This window comes from Talaromyces atroroseus, assembly GCF_001907595.1.
Source record: "Talaromyces atroroseus strain IBT 11181 chromosome Unknown scaffold_1, whole genome shotgun sequence".
NCBI classification, from domain to species: Eukaryota; Fungi; Ascomycota; class Eurotiomycetes; order Eurotiales; family Trichocomaceae; genus Talaromyces; species Talaromyces atroroseus.
Window position 1 is genome coordinate 875,982 of NW_017971433.1, and position 16,610 is coordinate 892,591.

Sequence of the window (16,610 nt, forward strand, 5' to 3'; positions counted from 1 at the left end):
AATTAGGCCCGTCCTGGTTTCTGCCCAGAACAAGAACCTTAAGACGTTGCTCCTACCATGGAAAGACAGCAATGATCCTCTTCTCTCTCCTCCAGACCCCTAAATATAAAAAGACCCCGGCTTTACACAATGGAACCAGTTAGTTTGTTCGACGTAACCATTGACTCGGAAGCGGCGGGAATGCAGTTATGAAATATTTCCAAGTCGATTATGTATGTATGTCAACTGTCGGGAAACGTGGACTCTTGGTTAGGCCGGCCGCCAAATCATGTGATTTTGTGCTCCGTAGGCCTCCATATTGCTGGCCACCAAGTAGCATTCGTCCATTCGTTGCATTCTTCACAACTGCTGTTCTAGATTTCCCTTTGCAGGCGGAGGGTCATCAGCGACTACTTTCAATAATCTGTTTCTTATCTATTCCATGAATTCTTGAATTTGCCTTCTTTGCTACCAAAACACCGTGGACGCGCGACGACATATAAGCACGCACTGCGTTGACATGACTTACTGTCTAATTCACAGGGGCTTGCCGTGGTTGCTCCTTCACTGATTCATTGTCTACGTATAGCCATACAACTTAGGCTCAATCATGTCGCTCTCTAATGAATACCTCCACGGCCTTGACCATTCCGATCCCCCTACCGACGATGACCTAGATCTTGAGGAGCTCGATCCCCAAACGGCTGGAACTTATCATGCAACTCGACCCTCGCGAGACCACAATAGACAAGCGAGCGGCTATGGAGCTCGCATAGCTCTAAGAAATTTGCGGACTCGCAATAAGAATCGTTTGTGGGGTCGAGACGTATCAGGACGTCATCAAGGAGCAGAGAACGACCTCGATAGCCTATTCGATGACCGCGATGAGATCGCTTTTAATCCGCATGAGGACGACGCTCCTCTTTTGAGTGGACAGAGAAGGAGCGGAGCATCTTTCGACGACCGTCGTTCGACAAAATCTCGGCTTCCCAGTTTCCGATCTGCCAATACCCCGTCGCGGCCAGCTGAAGAGTCGACGAGTACGGCTTCTGCCCGAGAGGTCTTGGTAGGCCAGACGCAGCACCTCAAATTTCCAGCTAATGCGGTATCAAATGCCAAATATACGCCATGGAGCTTTCTTCCGCGCACGCTGTATAACGAATTTTCGTTTTTCTTCAACTTGTATTTTCTCTTCGTCGCGCTGTCACAAATTATTCCCGTCCTCCGAATTGGGTTTCTCTCTTCATATATAGCTCCGCTGGCCTTTGTTGTTGCCATATCATTGGGCAAAGAAGCATGGGATGATATCGGCCGGAGAAGGAGGGACGCGGAGGCCAATGCGGAAGAGTTTACTGTCCTGTCGTTTGGACCACCTGCAGCTGGAGGCAATGGGCGCGGAAGGGCAAGAAGCGCGGCTGACTCTGTGCTTGATGGAGGCGTCTACGAGATTACTAAGAAATCGCGAGATCTGAAAGTTGGAGAAGTGCTAAAGATCAAAAAGGACCAGCGACTACCTGCAGATGTCGTCATATTAAAAAGCACATTGACAGAGTCGTCTGTGCAAATAAGACAACCGGATGCAGCCAACACCCCTCAAGCGTCCGAAGTCGATCTTCTCGAGTCAAGCTCGGAGCATCCAGAAACGGGTGACAGTATCAGCCGAAAAGCAGACGAAGACAATCAAGCTAGCGGCACGAGTGATACTTTCATACGAACCGACCAACTTGATGGAGAAACCGATTGGAAACTTCGCCTTCCAGCAGCACTTACTCAGGCTCTCGATTTGCGAGATTTCAAGCGATTGAAAGTCCATGCCAGTGCCCCCGATAAGCGTGTCAATGAATTTCTCGGCAAGATTGAATTACTACCGCCTCATTACAGCTCATACGATCCGCCTGTCAGCAAAACAATAGCCCCAGACAATGGTGTGTCCAACAATGCACAAGATTTCGAAACTGGCGTCGAGTCAGCTCCTCTGGGCATCGATAACACTGCCTGGGCAAATACTGTGCTTGCCTCGAACACTGTCACATTTGCTGTCATTATATATACTGGACCGCAGACTCGGTCCGCTATGTCTACCTCACCTTCAAGGTCCAAGATCGGCTTGCTGGAATATGAGATTAACAACCTCACGAAAATACTTTGTGCTTTGACTCTCTTATTGTCAATCACCCTGGTGGCACTCGAAGGGTTCGAACCAACAAACGACAAAAAGTGGTATGTTGCTATTATGATATATTTAATCTTGTATTCAACCATCATTCCTATGAGTTTGCGTGTGAATCTCGACATGGCAAAGACAATCTACGGCCGCTTTATAGAACGCGACCAGGATATTCCTGGTACTGTCGTTAGGACCAGCACAATACCTGAGGATCTAGGTCGCATCGAGTATCTACTTTCAGACAAGACGGGGACGTTGACACAGAATGGTAAGTCATCAGCTGTTGAAGGTTATTACAGGCTAGTCACTTACGAAAATAGAAATGGAACTGAAAAAAATTCACGTTGGAACCGTTTCGTATGCCAACGAAGCCATGGAAGAAGTTGCATCATATATTAAACAGGGCTTTTCCCTATCTGAGAGCAGTCGCCAATCTCTGGTTACACCATCAACAGTTTTTGGTGCTCAAGTCGGCACCGCCGCAGCAACCCGCACTAGAAGGGAGATTGGTACTCGTGTACGCGATCTTGTGCTAGCTCTTGCTTTGTGTCACAATGTTACTCCAACGACGGAAGAGGAAGGGGGCTCCAGAGTCACCAATTATCAAGCTTCATCTCCTGATGAGATCGCCATTGTCAAATACACCGAGGAGGTCGGGCTCCGTGTGGCTTATCGTGATCGCAAAACGATTCTGCTGGAGTCAACAAATACAAACCAAGTTGTCGTTCGCGTTCAGATCTTAGAAGTCTTTCCCTTCACCTCTGAGAGCAAGCGAATGGGGATTCTCGTAAAATTCGACCACACCACTACAGACACTGGCCCTTCCGAGGGTGATTCCGAAATATGGTTCTACCAGAAAGGAGCAGATACGGTCATGTCTTCGATTGTTGCAGCAAATGATTGGCTGGACGAAGAGACAGCTAACATGGCAAGAGAAGGGCTGCGTACGCTAGTTGTTGGACGGCGAAAGCTATCTGCGGCCCAGTATCAACACTTCACCTCTGCATACAAGGAAGCTTCAATGACATTGCAGGACCGCGATAGCAGCATGGCACAAGTTATCGGCGAATTTCTTGAACGCGACCTTGAGCTTTTGGGAGTAACTGGTGTGGAAGATCGTCTTCAGCGAGATGTGAAGCCATCTCTTGAATTACTTCGAAATGCTGGGGTGAGGGTTTGGATGTTAACTGGGGACAAGATTGAAACAGCACGATGTGTGGCAATCTCGGCAAAACTTGTTGCCCGGGGACAGTACATTCATACCGTCTCGAAGCTGAAAGAGAAAGCAGCCGCCCTAGAAACACTAGACTTCCTTCGGCATAAAACCGACGCTTGCCTTTTGATAGATGGGGAGTCTCTATCCCTCATGCTCGGGCAATTCCGAATGGCGTTTATCTCTGTGGCAGTTAATCTACCTGTCGTCGTCGCTTGTCGATGCTCACCGACCCAAAAAGCGGAAGTCGCTGAATTGATTCGGCACCATACCAAGAAGAGAGTTTGCTGCATTGGTGATGGTGGTAATGATGTCTCCATGATCCAGGCTGCTGATGTAGGAATTGGTATCGTTGGCAAGGAAGGTCGGCAGGCTTCTTTGGCTGCTGATTTCAGTATCACACAATTTCATCATCTCACTAAGCTTCTAGTTTGGCACGGACGCAACTCATACAAACGGTCAGCCAAACTGGGGCAATTTATCATGCATCGTGGCCTTATCATCAGTGCATGTCAAACAATGTACAGTATCGCCAGCCATTTTGATCCAAAAGGCCTATTCATCAACTGGTTAATGGTTGGCTACGCAACTCTCTACACCAATGCGCCTGTATTCTCTCTTGTTCTCGACAGGGATGTTGACGAGGAACTGGCAAACCTATATCCCGAGCTATACAAAGAGTTAAAGACCGGTCGTAGCTTAAGCTACCAATCTTTCTTTGGTTGGGTTTTCATTTCGGTTTACCAGGGCGCAGTCATTCAAGGATTGTCTCAAATCCTCTTGGATACAACTACCGGCGATCGTCTTATCAGCGTCTCGTTCACAGCTCTTGTTCTGAATGAGCTACTCATGGTTGCAATCGCTGTGACAACTTGGCATCCAATAATGATATTCTGTATCGTCGGGACAGCATTGGTATATGCCGCCAGTGTCCCGTTCCTGGGCGACTATTTTGACTTGGCCTATGTTATCACGCTCGACTGGCTTTGGCGTGTGGTTGCTGTATGTGCTGTTTCTGTGGTGCCTGTGTGGCTTGGGAAAGTCATCAAACGATCATGGAAGCCTCCCAGCTATCGCAAAGTTCAGGGCTAGGGGTGCACTGTATATATTTGTATATTTAGAAATTTTTCTCTTTGGGCTGTTAGTCCCTTTTCTGCATACAATTTTCAATTCCAGGCAATTCAATATGAAATCGTCACTATTTATGATTTTATATAGATGCGAGACGGCGACATCTTATTAGTTAGCGGACGGTCTAGTCTGTGATTGGCAATCGCTGCGATAAGCTCCCGCATTACGTCGTGACCTCCGCAGCTGACTGACTCTTTCATTCCTTCCTTCCGTAGGCATCCACGAATCTTGCATCAACTCAACAGCCGTCCTTTCGCAAATTGATGGGTCTATGATTCCGATATTCTCTTTTTCTTTTTTGTATGTTGCGGAACGCGAATAATCATTTTGACCTTCATTCACTATGGTAGGCACAGCTCCGAAGCTGACCCCGCCGCCCTCGCCGCCGTCCCCATCGGCTTCATACTACGATATCAGCGATGATGAGGAAAGCGAGTACAACACCATTGCCCATTCCAGCTCTGGGCGTGGCGTGAAACTCTTGTTCTCAAAGAGCAAGGTACTTTTCCTTTTCGACAAATAATTAGTTGAAATTAGATCTGATTTTCTTTTCACTTATGCAGGTGTACATTCACCCTACTCCCTCGTCAAAAGACAATATTCCCGGTTTTATTGCCCTATTACAACAGAAGCCAATAACAGTCAGGACATCCGAAGCTGTTTCCGAATCTTCTTCCCCGCAGCGGACCAATTCTTCCTCCTACCTTCTCGCATGGGTGCCGGAATCTGCCATGGGCGACGCGTACAGCACGTACGTAAAGGTTGATCTCTCTGAAAACGACTCCCCGCCTCGGCAGACTTACCTCGTGCCGGCACTTCCTACGATGACATCGTATCAAGATACAATTGGCATGTATGCCTTTGCAGTCCCTCTTTCTGAGATATACTCCTTGTGGGTGCGTCCGCCGAGTCTTGGGTGGTGGTACGGAAGTTTAGTTATATGCACAAAGTCTGGGGATAACTTCCCGGCTCTATTCTTTCATGACAACGAATGCGAGTCAACGATTTTGCAGAAACGAAGGAGAACTCGAGAAAGCTTCGACCCATTTTCGGATGACGGCGGCATGTTCTGGGGTGGAGACGAAGTTCTGCGGTGGGTGAGGCGGTACGCTGATGTTCAGCGGGCCGGCGCTGATCCAAGCAAATATCTCATTAATCCATCGGAGGAAGATAAGATCTCATTTGGCCACTCGCTTGCCTCCAAATCGGATACGACTCAAGCCGCATCTTCAAAACAAGTACCGCGTGACGCCTCTATGGACCCTTTTACGAAAGCCATCAAAGAGACACGGTGGAAAGTATTGGAAGGCCTCAGTCGTATCACAACATTCACAAGGCGCACCGCGAACGAGATTGCTGAGAATTCTATGATCCCAACGCAAGTACGGCGCTTAATGAAGAACCCTGAAATACAGACGTTGCAAGACGAGTTTGACAGTGCGAGAATCTACCTTGCTCGGTGGGCAATGAATATTGCTGAACAAAGTGAGCGAGATAGGAATCAGCGCATTTGGACTGCTCAGGATGTGCTAGGGTCAGAGGACAGTTCTGTCGGGGAATTTGAAATTCTGGAGCTTGAGACGGGCACATTGTCTATCCAAGAACGCCGGAAACCAGTGACGATACAAGAATGGAATAGCTGGTTTAATAGTCATGATGGTCATTTACAAATCACTGTTGATGAGGTCAAAGAAAGGATTTTCCATGGCGGCCTTGATCCTAATGACGGTGTTCGCAAAGAGGCTTGGCTCTTTCTACTAGAAGTATATCCATGGGATAGTAACGAAGATGAACGAAGAGCCATCATGAACTCACGCAGAGATCAATATGTGAGGTTAAAGGGTGCATGGTGGGAGAGGATGGTGGATGGAGAGGTTAGTGGTGAAGAGTTTGAATCCTGGAAGGAACAAAAGGGCCGGATAGGTAAGGTGTTTAGTATTCGTGTGATTTTGATATTGTGCTAACCCGTCATAAATAGAAAAGGATGTACATCGTACAGATCGAAATATTCCCCTTTTCGCTGGCGAGGATATACCTCATCCTGATCCAAACTCGCCTTTTGCCGACGCAGGCACAAATGTTCACCTTGAACAAATGAAAGACATGCTTTTGACCTATCATGAGTATAACCCTGGACTTGGTTATGTGCAGGGTATGAGTGACCTACTGGCGCCGATTTATGCTGTTATGCAAGATGACGCCGTAGCATTTTGGGGATTTTTTGGGTTCATGGAGAGGATGGTATGGCTATTATTGGAGAATAGTCTCGATCTGAATGTCCGTAAGCTAACAATGAATGAAGGAACCGAACTTTCTCCGTGATCAATCAGGCATGCGTGCTCAATTGCTGGCCTTGGATCATCTTGTTCAGCTTATGGATCCACAGCTCTACCTCCATCTTCAATCCGCCGACAGTACCAACTTCTTTTTCTTCTTCCGGATGCTTTTGGTCTGGTACAAGCGCGAGTTCGCATGGGGTGATATTCTCCGATTATGGGAGACCCTATGGACCAATTATTACTCTAGCAGCTTCCATTTATTCATCGCTTTGGCAATCTTGGAGAAGCACCGGGATGTCATCATGGACCATCTGAAGCACTTTGACGAGGTTCTAAAATACAGTATGTTAAACCCTTACTTCGAAGGTCCTTTGTGCTTTCATTCTAACAGATGTGGTAGTCAATGAACTCTCGAATACAATGGAGCTTGTTCCAATCCTTACGCGCGCAGAGTCACTTTTCCGTCGCTTTGAGCGTGTGGTACAAGCAGTTGACAAGAAAAACAATTTCCCCGAACCCAGCAGTGTCAGCCGGAAAGACTCTAACTCTCAGCAAAAGGGGAAATCCCCATCGACTTCAGCCTCCCTGAACAACGCAGACACGAAGGAGAAGGTTATTTCTCCTGAACTTCGGCAGCTGCTCAGTCGGAAAAACCGAACGGTCAACTCATTCATTAGCCGGTCAGAACAGGCTGGGTCAAGTACCACCGCTACGTAGTGCACCGAGAAAAATTGTTTTAATACGTCATTTGTTATTTGGTTTTCAGTCAATAAGCATCAAGCATTTTTTTTGTATTCAGGATCGGTCGTTATAGCGAGTTTTGGAAGGATTCTTTTTTTATTGGAGGCGTTTGTGGTTTGATGAGGAATTTTTCTCACTTCAGAAATGAGTCAGGCTTATTTGGTTTTTTTTATGATACGTAATTGGGTTGTACAGACGAAGTTCGTAGTCAGACAACTAAGCTTTTTAACAATACCTCATTTACGGAGATCAAATCTAAACCTCATAACTATAGACAGTAACAGTCCAAGGATATCATGAACACCAACCCCGAAAAAAAAATTAAGAAAACAGACCAAAGGAAAATCATACACGTCGTAGCACAATCATTATTTAAAGATGAGATCAAGTTCAACTCAAGAAAAAGAAAGTCATGCAGCTTCCAAACATACCCTGGGGGGTAGATCAAAACTTCGTTGGAATGAAATGACTTGAATCACTTTCCTGCTGCGAAAAGCTTTCATTAAACGCAGCCAATCCAGCGACGATCGCAACAGCCATGAACGCCACCGAAACCAGGGACCAAATAACACCCCAACATTGCGAGGAACCGCCATATCGCTCCGCGAAAACGCTGGCATCTGAAGTGTTGACTTTTCGTAATATCAGGTCATCGCAAATGTCCCATGCGCTGTAAAGACAGGACATGACGCCAATAAACAGCTATTTGTTTAGAATTATCAAATATTAGTTTTCACTTGAGACGAGATAATATGAGGGGGGCAAAACCCCTTACCACAAGGAACCTGAGAGCTTCGGCATGTGCAATGAACCAAAAGCCAACCAACAGTCCCACCGCCAGCAGGATGGTTACAATAGTTAACATATCCTTTCGCGCCCACCAAAGCGTGAGCAAGAAACACACGCCCAACACGATACTCGCGACTTTGCTGGCCACGATATCGAAGCCACAGAATATCAGCAGTGCGCCGATTAATGAGGAGCCTAGATAGCCGGCTGGTAAGGTGATGGCACTCGCACCTCCGACCATGTGCGTCACGCCGCCCTCATGGGGATCCAGGGATATAGACTTGACGTGGCCACCGGTGCATACCGCGGTAATGGCGTGCCCAAATTCATGGAAGGCTATAACCAGCATCTGTTTTGTATCTATCTGTTAGGGTCTGACTGACTACAAGCACAAGGGTAGAGATGGCGGTACTTTGAACGGCCAGAGGGACCATCGAATATAGGGCAGGTTCCATAATAAGGCGATTACAACCACATAGACGGCGATAATGCCCAGTGTGACAGCTTGGGTGTGGTTGACATTTGTCAGGCTGCGGCGGAGGATCACCGAGTCGGCAAGTTCATGATAGTGGAGTGTTGGCGCCATGGTTGTAGACCATAAGTCGTGAGTCGTGGACTACCAGCTCGAGCGATGTCAGAAATAAGAGGCAATTTTGTGGTGGTCCACGAGTCTATATATAGGCAGGCTTAGGTATGCTCCTAGAAAGGGCGGAGAGAGTGGAGCACGCAAGGAAGGGAAGCAGCACCCGTGGATCGCGCTGCCCAGCCCTGCGCCTCGCCGCCAATGGATTGTCTGCCGTGGCTGAGCTGCTTACACATGCCGTGTGGCTTGGCACGGTTCTGGTTTCTGGTTGGCCGCTTTCATCTAAGGTACGTGTCGCGCTGCGTCACTGAAAATGCCCAGATTGCACTAGTCCGGGAGTGGTTAGGGCACATCGAACTAGATATACCATATGGCTGGTAAAGCATTATATGAGAGGAAAATACATGGAATTGCTTTAGCTATGTGAGGGAAAGTATCCATAGCTAAGTGTAGAGTAGTGTAGCTAGGACCTGCCTGTACCCAGCAAGTTGGCAGCCAGCCAGCAAACACACGGCTCTCCAAAAACTTCCCGATTAGGCAATTTTGATACAGCCTTTGTAGGGCGTCACATCTGGAATTCGATGGCCAAATTTTATTGAAGCCGCTTGACTCTGTCTGCCGAAATCAACAGTGACCCAGGTCAAAGGAAAGGGAAATAGTACAGCATGGAAAGATGAGACATCAACAACCATATCTGTCCATGATAGCCCTAAATGAAGAGTCCTACAAAAGCTGTGTGGCAGTCAAGCGTTTCTCTGGGCAGTAGGTAAATACCCTACTCGTAATGAATGCACATGTCTCCGCTCAACTTCGTCGGCATCCGGTCGAAAATATGCAATCCCTGACGCAATAATATTATTCGGTTTAACCGCCATGCTCTGATCATACCACGATTCAAGGCCTCCAGGGTGAGTATAACGCCCACTCCAAGATTTAGGCAGCAGGCCCAGGCATCTAACGATACCAGATACGACTCCACCACCTAGTGTAGTAGAGAATGGCGTAAAACCAAGATAAAGTCTTGCGAAAATAATCATATAGCTCCACATATCACGTGCAAAGCTTAGACCATTCCCATGAATTCGATCTGGGGAGCAAAATTCCATTGGAGGGTAAACCACGTTGAGGCCTAGAGTCGTTAATATTCATTGCCAGACCAAAGTCACCAAGATAAAATTGATCTGTCCTTAAACTCTCGGGAATCTCAATAGGTCTAACAAGCTCTCCTGGCTTCCAAAGGTCGACGAAAGGTATTATTTGTTTTAGTGGACGACCAAGTAATTCATATTGGCGCTTCGACTGAGATTGTGAAGAGGAACCATCCTCCACATACAATTCCTCTCAACCAAGTCTGTCAAATATTCATTAGAATACAAGCTAACAGGGAAAGAGAAAGATGATATATAAACGGATTAACTTACCGCGGTGTACAATTCCAGCTTTGTGTAAACTTTCCAAGGCTGATAATAATTGGAAGGCAGCGGACATGCGAGTGACCATGGAAAGCTTTGCCACAATACTATATTCAAGGCATGGGCCCATCAAGGGAAGTGCTAAAACCCTATGATGACAATTGCTTCCACGGAGTAGAAATGTCTACAAGGACGTGACAAGGTGGGAGGTATCCTGCATGCGAGTTTCCCTTTCTGCCCATTCACCCCCAGACATGACTTTAAGTGCTACAACTCTCTTGTTCTGCAGGTCATGAGCCATCCAGAGAGCATAGAAACCGCCAGATCCGACTTTATGCTCGATCAAGTATCTTTCATTGAGCAGGCTGGCACTCCGCTCGAGATAGTAGCCATTTGATGCGATGATTTATGGATGCCAGAAGATACTCAGGGATGGAATTTCGAGTTTAAGAGCCAGGAAACTACAAAAGAAAAAGTACACAAAAATACATATGTACAAAATGACTCTGACACAACGGGGGTTGTGTGGGAATGATGGGATGTAAATCTACTTCAGAAATATCAGACCTCCGATCACGTGGGTAAGACTAGCGTCGCGTCTTGCCGTCGACTAGACCTAATCGGTACTCTATGCGATGTATAAAAATGATTTAGCAGTAGACCATACCATTTTAGGACTAGCTGGCCCGAGTTTCTAACCTAGTTTGGTAATTAGGGTCTACGCCGCGGCGGCTATTTATAGAGATCGTCTAGGACATACGTACCATGACTAGAGAAATCCCTAACCAATTGGTTTTGCTACAATAATTGTCATAAGGCATTCCCTGCGCGCCGACCCACTTCACTTAAGATGTTGACTCCAGCATAACCCGAGCGTTTTAGGCCCATTAGATGATAAGCCTGAATTTGCTCCATAATTTTTGTTCTGAAACAACTGAAAACCAAAAATGCTTGCAGCTTCAAGAGTATGCTAATTCTTAGGCACAATGGCTGGGCGGCAAGTAAAGTCATCCATCAAAATGTAGAAATTATTATCCAACGAATTGATTGCGAATCTATGTATATGAAACAGAAAACACTAAGTCCATCTTTCTAATCTACCCGACAGGTACGAGTCTTTGATAAATGACTGATGCGAAGAAACTTAGAGGGCATCCTCTCGGGTTAGCTCAACATCTGCTGGATACATAAATCCGCCGTTATTCCCTTCCCCTCTTTCTCTTCTTTCGCCCTTATCTCTCAGACACTCACATACTATGACCAGTATGCGGATCGGGGATGGTTGAAGGGGTAGCTTGGGCTATTTAATCTGTCCAAAGCTGGCTCCATGAATTGATCTCAGTGGAACAAGTAGCTAGATAACAGCGAATGAGCTCAGGTAGGGGATGTATTCAAATTGTGCAGAGCGCCTTGTGTAGGAAAAACCAGACCAAAGCGTGGCTCAGCCTCGTCTCATCTAGTACCTAAATATATTTACTATTTTCAGCGGGAGAATGTAGTTAAACGACAGAGCACGTACGGCCAGACTGGAGAAATCCAACGGTAGGACGGTCGGACAAAGGGAAGAGTAAGCGTCCAGAAACACAGCATGGGGTGTATATGAAGGGGGGATGAATGCCTGCAAGCCCCACGTGAGTTGGAAGTACATACCTCAATCACATGGCACAAGGCTATGATGACATAAGCTTCACATGTCGAAATTGCATGTGAAAATAAACTGTTTTTATCCTGTGCAGGGCGGGATTTTCGCTGCCTTTTGCAAAACACAGATTCTACGGCCAATCATGTCACCGGGAAGCAATACGGTTTATCACGAACAAATAATGAGGATTTATATATCCAAGCAAGACGCTACAACAAGAACGAATCCTCGCCATCGCTGCCAGTAGAAGAGCCACCAAAAGCGGCACCAGACCACTCGTACCAGAACTCATAACTCATGACGGTATGGTCAGTATACGTGAGCAGCACACGATAGCGGCGAGACGAGCTGATCCCATGCCAGGCCTCCTGAGGTTTGTGAGTCCAATCGGCGGTTCCATGGCTTTCGGCAAATGTTAGTTCTGGCATTTCCAAAGAGTGTGTAGATGGAGGCGAGGGAATATGATCGTGCATATCATCACCACCAGCGACTCCACCACTACTATGATCGGAAAAAGAAGTAGACTGCTGACGTTCATCGCCCTCGACTGATTCCTTTTCGCTGTGGCTTTCCCATTCTCGATGTTGGGTCGTCTCAGATACGTCGTTTCCATGGCTTCGATAATGGAAAGAAAAGTCCTGGTGGCTGGATACACCACACGGCACATGGGACATATCTGGCTGTTTCTCGAAGCCTTGAATAGGGCTGACTGCAAGTCCCAGTAGTCCCAGTAGCGGTCGTTCAGCATGTCGTTCCTGGCTGGCCAAAGGGAGCATCCAATTGATACGAATCGCAATATTTCCATCGGCAGTTTCTGTCAGAGATATGACTGCAGCGCGGCCTCTTTGGGTCGCTGCAATGACAATACCAAACTCAGCTAGGTATTTCACCATATTAAACCTGTCGAACCCATATAAGGAAGAAATAATTTCAGGAACCTGTTGTCGCAGCGGTCCACGTGCTACAACGGTGGGATGACGCGCAAACGGACTTCGTAAAAGACGGATATCTGTCTCTGAAAAGTGCAAAATCGGGAAGTATAAACATGCGGACTTTGGGACAGGGTATGGACCGGTACATTGTTCCTTGGGCTCCAAACAAAATGTGGATACTGAATGAATATTTGCGCGTTGTCTATGCGCATGCAAATGATGTTCGAAGGGGGCATCATGAAAGACCAGTTCTTCTTCATCTGAACTATCATTCGGGTCACTGTCATTCTCGTCGCTGTCGTCCGAGGTTGTTCCAGAAACTACAGCGCCATTGGCACTTTCAAGCAGTATGCGGACGATTTCTGGGAAGTTGGACTGTCCATTTTGCCATGGGAATGTTAGATTTTCATTCGTCGGGCGTGATTGGTTTTGTTGAGGTAAATGTTGGTTAGTGCTTTCCATCGAGTTGTGGTCGGCTGTGGAAGCATCATCTTGGTTACTATCCGGTTCATCGGCAATGAAGGGGGCCTCTGACGGTGGTTGCTCTCCGATCTCTGGAGAAACTCCTGGTACAATACACGACTGAATGTCGAATAGGTCTGGCAATGTCGGCTCCTCTTGGCTAAAGTTAACGGCAGCAGGAGAGAAAGGATTATAGACAAATGATATATCCGGAACTTCTTGAACAAGGTTCGTGACGTCCATAATAGGATAAGGGTTGCAAGGTCGAAGATACGGCTTGCCACCGCATGCTTCGGTGTAGGACTGATGTATGCGGAAGCTTCGTGGGTCCAGTGCCAGCACGCTCCAGCCACGTTCCCTTCGATCGAGCTTAGTGTTTGAGTTTACGACATGGCAATAGAGGGGGGAGGAATTTGACTTACCCTACTCGCAATATATCCGGTAACGGTTCTCCACGGTGGAATTCAAACTTTCTAAATGGAGTGAACTGATCCCATATCGCCCAAACAAACATTCTGTTATCAATATCTGTGCTAACCATCCACATCCCTTCGGAATCGAGGTCACTGTTAAGAAAACAAATGCACGGAATATTCGTAAAATGGCCCTCGTATGATAATCTCACATTACGAGAGCGATGCTTGTTCGTTGGGATCAGCTGACGAAATTTTTCGAACTGCTCGGAGTCGTCTACATGCAACCAATTTTGCCCGTAGTTCTGGAAATCGTCGAGGAACGATTCTGAAGGACCTGACGGTTCGCCGTGAGACTCGTCAGCAATTGCAAAAGCAAACACAGTGATAATTCCTGTATTTGAGCTGATAGCAATCAAACGCGCATATTTATGGACGGCCAAACCCCAGGCGCTCAGGCCAACACTTTCACAGAAAAAGGGGTCGATACGAGGGTCCAAAATAGGGCGTTTCTCTCCGTTTGACATGGCAGACTCGATATAAGAAAATAGACTCTCAACATGATAGCCACAAACATTTCCCGAGTCGGTGGCTAGAAGCAAAATCTCATCGCGGCCCAGGTCGTCGACCAGTATATTGTTGATTGCGTGAGGTGAATGCCTAGAAATTATACCTTCTGCATCAGGGTCCTTCATAATAGGCGTGAGGATCATCGTCGGTTTGGCTCCAAGAACCTGCCGCGGACCGGCAGGTTCCCATACATAGATTTGATGATCGTAGGCCACGAAAAGTATGTTTCGCCTCTGTGACAGCGCTGTCTAAACCATTCTATCAGTAAGCAACGGTTGTTGTGGAGATAAATCCTCAGTGCACATACAAGATTGTTTCTGTATGTCGCAACTCTAGGTGGGAAGACTCCATCTTTTCTGCAAACCATTAGTGGACATGGACATGATGATTCCTTGTTTGATTTTTTGATCCTTACTCGGAAAACTAAATTGACAGAAACATGAGTACGATCCTTCATTGATATGGGTACACATTTGATTGCTCACCCTTTTAGAGCCCTTCTCGACATTGAGGGGTCGGAGGCGAAGATCACTTTGCGTCGGCGCTTCGCCGTCGTCTATCTGGACAATATAGGGCGTCCTGTACATGGCTCTGCTGAGTTTCAAAGGATAAACTCAATTAAGTAATCCTCATAGCCCTCTGAGCCTTTTAGAATCAACGTTCTGACGTGCGTGAAGCTCGTGATTAGGTACCTGGGTATCAAGTGCTTCACCATCTAGCAAATGTATTTCTCATGGAGTTAACAACTGGCAAGCACCTAGCCAGACAGCGAACATGTCTGATGACCAGCAGGCAGAGATAGCTCGTCATAGAGATTCAGTAGGTATTTGGATAGAATCACCGTGAGTCGGTGAAAGAGAGAAGAGGTTGCGATGGCCAATTACTTCATCTCTCGGAAATAGCGGCATCCGATTGGTGCGTCGCAACCCAATGCATTTCCCGATAAGATAAGCCAACGACCTCATCGTTCTTCATTTTCCTCACTTGCAACATAATACGGTCTAATTTCCACGATTCATCGCCATGGATCTCGTCGCAGGGATTCGAAAAGAAGGCAGCCGGTAATCACTGTTAAATCTCTTGCAAGGCTAGCATTTTTCTAACGCGAAGGCAACTTTATTCTAGCGGAGGTCGCGACTCCTTCAAATGGTCGGATGTCAAAGAATCCTCGCATCGAGAGAACTACTTGGGCCATTCGCTGATGGCACCAGTCGGTCGGTGGCAACAAGGTCGCGACCTGAACTGGTATGCGAAGAACAAAGACGGCGACTCGCAGCAGCACGAACGCAACGAAGAGCTTCGCCGCATCAAGGAGGCTGAGCAGGATGCAATGGCACGCGCTCTCGGACTACCCGTTGCGCCTCGTTCTTCCAATGCAAATATGACTCCATTGGGTGGGAATGAAGTGCGAAAGGCTATACAAGAATCTACAGATGCAGACGACAAAGATGAAGCTGGTCGCGGAATAGGGTTTGGTTCATATGGAGGACTTGCTATGGATGACGCGGAGGGTGACACTTTAGCGGCCATCGGGATAGATTCTCAACCTCGGTCTCGAGAGCAGGAGGAAGGACGAAGCTTTCGAGGTCATCCCTCAAGGGGCGATAGATCTAGAGACACGGACCGACGGCGGGAGCGTAACCGTGACCGCGACCACAGAGATCGAGGTACTAGGCACAGGAAAGACAGAGATGCATACAACCCAGATCGGTCGGAGCACCGCTATCGTCATCATCGAGAGCATAGAGAACACAGGCGCCATCGCTCGCCCACAATATCAAGATCCAGATCCCCGAAACGAGATCATCGACACCGTCACCGCGAGGAAAATAGAGATCGAACACAAACTTCAGATACCCGTCGAGAACATGGTCGACATGAACGTCGCCGTTCATATTCTCCACGTCCTGATCGTCCTGATCGCGGTATTGAGAAGGATGGCAAACACTCTAATCACCACACTCCGGTTGACCGTCTCCACGAAAGCCGTAGAGGCAGGGATTTTGACAGAAGTCATCGGGATCATCGTAGGTAAACACCATCCTCTTAGTAGCTATATATATGACAACTGTGCGTTTGCTAGATCTTGCACTTCTGGACATTTGATATCAACTACAAAATGACATCCTTGTCTCATCCATTTCCTGTCGACAACTATGGCGTTTTCTCCCATAAATTTGGTAATATACTACCAACAAGGGGATAGCCAAATTGAAATTATAGGACAAATCCCACTGAAACAAAATCAATCTCTCTCATACTATGTATCCAAATAAGTATCAAACATACTAAATATA

General features: G+C 47.0%; 4 protein-coding genes across 4 annotated transcripts; 2 read left to right on the forward strand and 2 right to left on the reverse strand.

The window, feature by feature from the left end:
• Positions 1–589: 589 nt before the first annotated feature.
• On the forward strand, positions 590–7,486 carry UA08_01393 (hypothetical protein; the record flags this gene model as incomplete). Its single annotated transcript, XM_020261052.1, has 8 exons — positions 590–2,414; positions 2,467–4,361; positions 4,578–4,617; positions 4,847–4,989; positions 5,054–6,413; positions 6,469–6,731; positions 6,793–7,111; positions 7,161–7,486. The coding sequence occupies 8 exons, from the start codon at positions 590–592 to the stop codon at positions 7,484–7,486; spliced, it is 6,171 nt and encodes a 2,056-aa protein (XP_020123231.1).
• A 468-nt stretch (positions 7,487–7,954) lies between these two features.
• On the reverse strand, positions 7,955–8,885 carry UA08_01394 (hypothetical protein; the record flags this gene model as incomplete). Its single annotated transcript, XM_020261053.1, has 3 exons — positions 7,955–8,212; positions 8,286–8,648; positions 8,712–8,885. The coding sequence occupies 3 exons, from the start codon at positions 8,883–8,885 to the stop codon at positions 7,955–7,957; spliced, it is 795 nt and encodes a 264-aa protein (XP_020123228.1).
• Positions 8,886–12,145: 3,260 nt separating this feature from the next.
• On the reverse strand, positions 12,146–14,900 carry UA08_01395 (hypothetical protein; the record flags this gene model as incomplete). Its single annotated transcript, XM_020261054.1, has 5 exons — positions 12,146–13,688; positions 13,753–14,561; positions 14,621–14,669; positions 14,729–14,736; positions 14,799–14,900. 5 exons carry the CDS (start codon positions 14,898–14,900, stop codon positions 12,146–12,148), a joined length of 2,511 nt encoding a protein of 836 aa, XP_020123229.1.
• A 436-nt stretch (positions 14,901–15,336) lies between these two features.
• UA08_01396 (hypothetical protein) lies at positions 15,337–16,419 on the forward strand (the record flags this gene model as incomplete). Its single annotated transcript, XM_020261055.1, has 4 exons — positions 15,337–15,374; positions 15,439–15,899; positions 15,973–16,344; positions 16,397–16,419. 4 exons carry the CDS (start codon positions 15,337–15,339, stop codon positions 16,417–16,419), a joined length of 894 nt encoding a protein of 297 aa, XP_020123226.1.
• Between the last annotated feature and the right edge of the window lie 191 nt (positions 16,420–16,610).